General features: G+C 50.2%; 1 protein-coding gene across 1 annotated transcript; it reads left to right on the forward strand.

The window, feature by feature from the left end:
- Window positions 1–4617: 4617 nt before the first annotated feature.
- cacng6b (calcium channel, voltage-dependent, gamma subunit 6b) lies at window positions 4618–5055 on the forward strand (the record flags this gene model as incomplete). The annotated part of the gene is made up of 1 exon (XM_084336740.1): window positions 4618–5055. One exon carries the CDS (start codon window positions 4618–4620, stop codon window positions 5053–5055), a length of 438 nt encoding a protein of 145 aa, XP_084192866.1.
- Window positions 5056–7512: the final 2457 nt, after the last annotated feature.

Consider the following 7512-nt stretch of genomic DNA (forward strand, 5'->3'; position numbering starts at 1 on the left):
TTCCCCCCAACTATTAACACATAACACATTATCAAACAGACTGAGAGTTCTGTTTACATTTTTGCACCGGCTCAATTGAAAGTGTACTGAGCGGAGCCCATCCAGGCTGCCAACTGCACAAGGTGCAGGACTGCACTCCTGTGTGTGTGTGTGCGTGTGCGTGTGTGCGTGTGTGCGTGTGTGTGTGCGTGTGCGTGTCATCCTGCCTTCAACCTCATCTGTCAAATTGCTTTTACTACCCTTTCCCTCTCTCTACAAATATTCTATATTCTCTCTCCCTCTCTCTCTCTCCCCCTCTCTCTCTCTCTCTCTCTCTCTCTCTCTCTCTCTCTCTCTCTCTCTCTCTCTCTCTCCCTCCATCTCTCTCTCTCTCCCCTCCCCTCTCTCTCTCTCTCTCTCTCTCTCTCTCTCTCTCTCTCTCTCTCTCTCTCTCTCTCTCTCTCTCTCTCTCTCTCTCTCCCACACTGACCCCCCCCCCTCTTCTCCCTCTGCCCTCCCAGAGTAGAGTAGCTGGCTGCCAGGCTTGGCCTCTGGCGCAGTGTGCCACGTGTGTAACCTAAACTGTCGGTGGAACAGGCCGAGCAGGGCAGGCCCGCGAGGGGGAAACCTTCCACGAGACCTGGGGCTTTTTTCAGCAACTTCAGCCTGTTTGGGAAATACTCACTTTCCTTCCTTCCTTCCTGGTTGAGGAACTGGTCACTTGGTAACGTTCTATAGGACAGGGCTACAGGGGCTAGAGTGCTTCTCTCTTCTTTTCTTTATTTCTTTTGTTTTACTGTAAACAAACAGCTTAATCTTCAATCAGGCTATACCTCAGTGTCAGACCCTGTAACGTTCTGTATGACACTCTCAGACTCTCTCGCTTTATTTGTTAATGTTTGTATATTTCTCTGTGTCGCTGCCGCCAGCCTCCTTCTCTCTTGTCTCTCTCCCCTCTCGCTCTTTTTTCTGTCTGTCTGTCTGTCTGTCTGTCTGTCTGTCTGTCTGTCTGTCTGTCTGTCTGTCTGTCTGTCTGTCTGTCTGTCTGTCTGTCTGTCTGTCTGTCTGTCTGTCTGTCTGTCTGTCTGTCTGTCTGTCTGTCTCTCTCTCTCTCTCTCTCCCTCTCTCTCTCTGTCAAATTCTCACTCTCCTATCAACAGTGTATTATGTGTTGCGTCAAAACGATATCCTGGCCCCTTTCATATAAACACAGGCTCCTCCTTCACCCTTACTTAATGTCATTAACAGGTGGCTGTCTAAAATAGGTACACACACACACACACACACACACACACACACACACACACAGCTACACTGACACAGTTACAGATTTGTTTTGTTTTTTTACGCTCAAGCTGTCATCGTGGAAGCAGAGACCACCCACCCAGCATCACCTTTGCTTAAAAAACCCATAAAGACTTCAAACACACCAGGGTTTTACACACGGTCCTCCTAGCAGCACACTGTCCACACTGTTGAACGTCAGCTATACACAGTCTGAGGGGCACATGCCAGGCAGCACACACACTTAATCATCAACAGTACCAAGACACCCAGCAGCAGAACCCCCTCCCCTCTTACACTCTCTTTCCATAACCCTTACGTACCTCCTTCCCACCCCTTTCCCTTTCCCCCCCTCTCTCTCTCTCTCTCTCTCTCTCTCTCTCTCTCTCTCTCTCTCTCTCTCTCTCTCTCTCTCTCTCTCTCTCTCTCTCTCTCCCTCCCTCACTGCTCTCCCACATGCTCCGGCCCCTCTATTAAGTTTCAAGCGTCTCTCCCTGCGAACTGAGCAACATAGAACACACCAATCAGGTCAGATAATATTCTTTCTTTTCGCTCTAAAGTACATTAGCCGCTCGTCGTTCCTGCTTTGCTCCCCACATGTTGCTGCACCGGGCGGCTGACGTCTGGTGAGAACGCCGAGGAGGAATTCCTCCTTTTTCACAACCACAGATGTTTGCCTCGTAAAACGTGTCTGTGGTGAAAGTGTACGAGCTAGAGACGTTTCCTTTGCTCAGCTAACGTTGGTGTGACATGACTGCTGTTGTTGCATTATTGACCTGTACTGGATAATTTGCCCCCTCCCTCCCCCCTCCAAAACAAATACATTGGAATATGTGTTATTATCCCTTATTAAATCTGAATAAACCATTTGTCTGTGTTATCTCCGCTGCTGAATGCCCTGACGGGTTCTGACCTGTGTGACCACCTTGTGGTTCATATGGATGTAAGCCGAGAGAGGTGTGGGTAATTCTATGAGCAGTAATTTGGCTGTCAGCGCTGCAGGCTGTAGCCTTGATATTCTTCATTAGGATCAGTGCTGCTCAGCAAGTGTTCTTACGCCATTGGATACCATCCTAATAGGTTCTGGTCAGGTAGAATGTCACATCCGTGGACCTTTGCAGATATCTTCCCAGCGTTATCTCTTTCTGGTTGTGTCGTTGATCTGACTTTATACACAACAACGGTATACGAGGTTACATCCTTCAGAGACGGCTATAGAAACCCATGCTACAGGGCTGCTGCTTCTGCCAGGTCAACCAAGGGTTTAGCCGGTGTGGTGGTCGACTCCCAGAACCTCCTGGACGGTTCCCACAGAACCTACAGACGACGGCAGGTCTGGAGTCTCCCTCGAGACTGACGTTGTCTCGCAGCAGACGGCCATAAAAGATCCGTCGGGGGTAACATAAGCATGCGAGGCGCCTGGCACATGCAAAACAAACCCTTAACCCTTTCACGACCACATTACCAAAGGGTTAACCCTTTCACTGCGACAATACAGAAGGTTAACCCTTTCACTACCACACGTACACCGTTGTCTCCCGTCGCTCACACTGTTGATTGTTTAAGCCGCTCCAAAGCCCCGCTTGCTCATGACACCCCCCCCCCCCCCCAGTGGAGTCCAGCGGCCACACTCTCACATACAGGGATACCACACATGCAGGCGCGCATGTGCGCACACACACACACACACACACACACATATGGACAGACACACATTGCACACACGCACAGATACACACGGCCGCACGGTGGTCGCCTCACAGCAAGAAGGTTCAGGGTTCGATTCCCGCTTGGGGACCAGGTTTCCATGATGCCAGGTACCCAGGTGGGTTATCTCCCGGGCCTTTCTGTGTGGAGTTTGCATGTTCTCCCCGTGCTCGCAAGGGTTTCCCCCCGATAAGAGAAACCCAATGGAAAAACATGCACAACAACAGATCGCTAACGCTGTCGCGTCCGTGACGAAGACGGGCAGGAGCACTTGGATGGTCCCCGGGCGTGGCTCACCGGCATATCGCATCGGCGATCCTACAGACAATGCATGCGTGTGTGTTCCGGTGTGTGTGTGCCGCTAACATTGAGTGTCGTTGCATGCCAATTAAAGACCTCTGCGACAGGTCCTGCATTATTATTATTATTATTACAGACACACACACACACACACACACACACACACACACACACACACACACACACACACACACACACACACACACACACACACACACATACACACACACACACACACACACAAACACACATACATACGGACACACATGGACACACATGGACACACACGCACACACATGCACACATGCACGGTCACATGCACATGCACTTTTACACACATCGGTTATATACATACATATATACACACACATGTATGAACAGTCACACACACACACACACACACACACGTGGCAGATAGTGACTGGGTACATATTACAGTGAGGGGAGGTATCTGTGGCAACCCATTATCCCCTCAGATCAAAGGGGGATCTAGGTCTAAGCCAGAGATAACTGCTTGGGGAAGAGCAGTGTTGTCGGCTCCACTGGGGAAATAATACACTGTCTCTCTCTGGACGGCTCAGACACAGGGGCACTGGACGGGGGGGGGTTATCACTCACCTTGACCTCAAGACCAGCCGACTAATACCCCTGAAGCAGACCATCACACAGTCTGTTGTCCCTTCATCTCAACCGGAATCTGCCTTTCGGGGGAAATGCCATATGGCTTATCTGTCATTGGCTTAGAGAGCATGTCATATGGCTTTTTTTTTTTTCTTCTTCTTCTTCTTCTTTTTTTTTAACAGAGGGATAGATGCTGATGAAGATGTTAGGAATGAAATGTTTGATGGTGACGATGAAGGCACTTTGCTCTTGTGTAACATATGCTGACTGTTCTTTCATCTTTTTCTCTCTCTCTCCCTTCTCTTTTTTCTCTTTTTCAGAGGGTTTGAGTGGGAAAAAAGACAGACGCTGCCCCTTCTGGTTTCTCTCTCTTCATCCGCCCCTTTCACTTCAGTAGAGATCTCTCCGTCTCTCTCTCTCCCCGTCTCCTTAGCGCTCCCTCCTGCTATCTCTCATTCCTCCGTCTATTCTCTCCACCCCGTCCGTCCGTCTCTCCGCCGCTCTCGTCTTTACAAACCTCTCCTTCGTTCATTAGAAAGCGCCGCATCCTAAAACCCATCCTTTTCAATTCCTACTTCATCGCCGTCCTCTTTCCTTGCCCTCTATTTCCTCTCCTCTCCTCTCTCCCCCCCCCAAAAAAGAAATCCCCCTGGTGGTTTGGCCACAGAGGGCGCTGTCCTCTCTCTCTCCTGCTCCCCTGTGGGCCGGCCTGGTTCAGGGGTCACCATGTGGTCCAACTTCTTCATACAGCCGGACGACGACGGGCGCTGCGGGGGGCCGGCGGGGGGCGGCGGGCCGGGGGGCGCGGGGGGGATGGCGGGGGGGATGGCGGGGATGAAAGGCGGGCGGGGGGTCCACAGGCGCGTCTCCGGGATGAGTGACAGCCAGGAGGGGAAAATCAAGCTGGCCTTCTTCGTGGCCATTGTGGGCGTGACCCTGACGGTGCTGGGAATGGGGACGGAGTTCTGGGTGGAGCTGGCCCAGCCCAAGCACTTCAGCAACAACCAGACCTGCCAGACGGCGCACTACGGCCTGTGGAAGGGCTGCGTCAGGACCCTGTGGGTGGCCGACATCGACCCGGAGAGATCGAGCTGCGGCCCAGCTGAGCTACCTGGAGGTGAGACGTTCTGTCTCTGTGTCTCTGTCTCCTCCACTGCCCCCTAGATCTGTCTGAATAGAATGACGGGCCAATGATGGGACCAGGGTTATTATAGTTTTGTATTTTTCATTCGTTTTTTTGTTGTTGTTGTTGTTTTTCTGTTTCAGTGTTTGTTTTCTTTTCGTTATAATATGTAGGGTATTTGTCGGGGGCTTTAAGAAGTTCAGAATAGGTATTGTGTAATACAAATATAGCACTTTGTGAAGGCAGCTCAATGAACATAGGCACCGATATGCCTCCTCATTTTCTGTATATGTGTATTTTATTTTAGTTAGTAAGTACACAATATAGTTTCAGTTAGTTAAAAAAAAAAGAAAAAAAGTTCAGCTACATTTTCTCCCATATCCCCGATTTAGTCATTGTGCCAACTTCCTACTTGTCGTTGTATTGCCCCACTGTCGGTCTGGGGAGGGTGCAGACTAGACACGCCTCCTCCCGTTGTATTGCCCCACTGTCGGTCTGGGGAGGGTGCAGACTAGACACGCCTCCTCCCGTTGTATTGCCCCACTGTCGGTCTGGGGAGGGTGCAGACTAGACACGCCTCCTCCTGAGGGAGGGTGCAGACTAGACACGCCTCCTCCTGACGCCCGGCAGCTAGGAGTTTCACTAGGAGAGCATGACGCACGCGGAGGTTCACGCTATCTCTCCCAGATCCCCTCCCTGCCAAACAGGCCCCCCAACCGACCAGTGGGAGTCGCTGTTGTACCCGCACTACACTACCCATTGATTGATTGATTGACAACTTTATTAACAGATTGCAGAATGGGTACAATACAGTACGGCTCAATACACACAATTGTTAAGGGGATGCAGACCAGAGAAAGACTTTCGTCTTGTTTACATCAGGGTCCCCCATTTTCAATTCATCAAGAACCCAGAGCCCCCTAAAGTTCTCATTTTCCATTTCAGTTCACTGACACACTTCTCACAGCACTATCTGTCTAATTTCTATGGCGACACGGACTCGTCCTGGTGTCATCATTCTCTAAAACTAGTCTAAAACAAGGTGTTCTTTCTCCCCGGCTATCAAACATCTCTACACTGTCGATCTCTCTGGCTGTTTGTACATGAATCTGCTTCTCTGCACTTGATTTCCCTGGGCCGCACAAGCTTACCTTAAAAAGATCTTTAGGAATGAAAGGGAACCGCCGCGGGAACAAAAGGGCCACAGGACGTTTTTCAAGCAGTTGTGAGTTGATGACACTCGGCAGTTTCTGCACATCATCACCACTGATCTGAGCACAGAGGGAGCGAGCATAACTAATGTGGTGTGTGTGTGCCCACTGGGAATATGCATGCATCTGTACAGCCTCCCTCTCAACTGAGCCATGTAAAGGAAAAGCATGAGGCTGACATCATCACAGGTTTGAATTAAAATATTGTAGAATACCTCTGGTACAATCTATACAGCTCGGAGTGACACATTGTCATCTTAGAGAGAGAGAGAGAGAGAGGGAGACATCCTCAAAATCTCTATTCCCCTGTGTGTGTGTGTGTGTGTGTGTGTGTGTGGTGTGTGTGTGTGTGTGTGTGTGTGTGTGTGTGTGTGTGTGTGTGTGTGTGTGTGTGTGTGTGTGTGTGTGTGCAGAGGGATGGAGAGATGCTAGTTGTGTATGTGAGGCTGCCCGCGTATACATGTATCTGGGTCATCCTACAGAAAATGTGCAAATTGACTCATTAAAGAAATACAGAGATGCTGCGAGTCGGGGAGGAATGAAAGCGTTTGACAGCCGGGCTCAGGGCAGGACCAATATGAGAACGCCTCTTCTCTTAACGGCAGCCAATCCCAGTACACACACAGACACACAGGTAGCACAGTATATTACATAATCAAGCCTCATGAAACACAACTATAGTGGCGGAGAGAAAACATTGTTGATTTCAAGGTTTCTACCTTTGTACAACACTAGAACATGTGGTAATCTGCCAATAATATATAGCCCTGTTAATAAATGGGGGGACGGGGGGGGGGTGGGGGGGGGGGGGGTGACCCCAGGTTTTATGGATGGGGACGAGCATCCAGGGTAAATGTTGTGACAACTCGTTCTAGATGCACTTACAAGCCATTTATTCCCCTCGAACGCTGTTAGGCTCTCCACAGCGTGCGTCGCTTATCTGCACAATGACCTCTTTCTGTCTGAAGAGCTTGTCCAGCGACGGAGCGAGGCAGGTATATAGGAGGAACGCGGAGAGGGAGAGACAAGGCGAGCTTGGCTTAAGAAGCGTCCCTGCTGTGTACTCACCACTTATCTGAGTCGGACCACAAAGAAAATTGAGTTATCTGTCTCAATATTTAGAGACCAGATTTTGTTTCGGTTTTTTAGCCCGATTCACTTTTGCTTATGTCTAGTTGGTCTGCCTCTACACAGCTGCTTTCCTTCTGAGTGTTTCGCTAGTTGATAAACATCTACGGCTCGGGGTGGAGGCAGTGCTGGGAGATGGTCTGTGGGGGGGGGGGCTGG

This window comes from Notolepis coatsorum (genome assembly GCF_963971535.1).
Source record: "Notolepis coatsorum genome assembly, chromosome: 19".
Taxonomy (NCBI): domain Eukaryota; kingdom Metazoa; phylum Chordata; class Actinopteri; order Aulopiformes; family Paralepididae; genus Notolepis; species Notolepis coatsorum.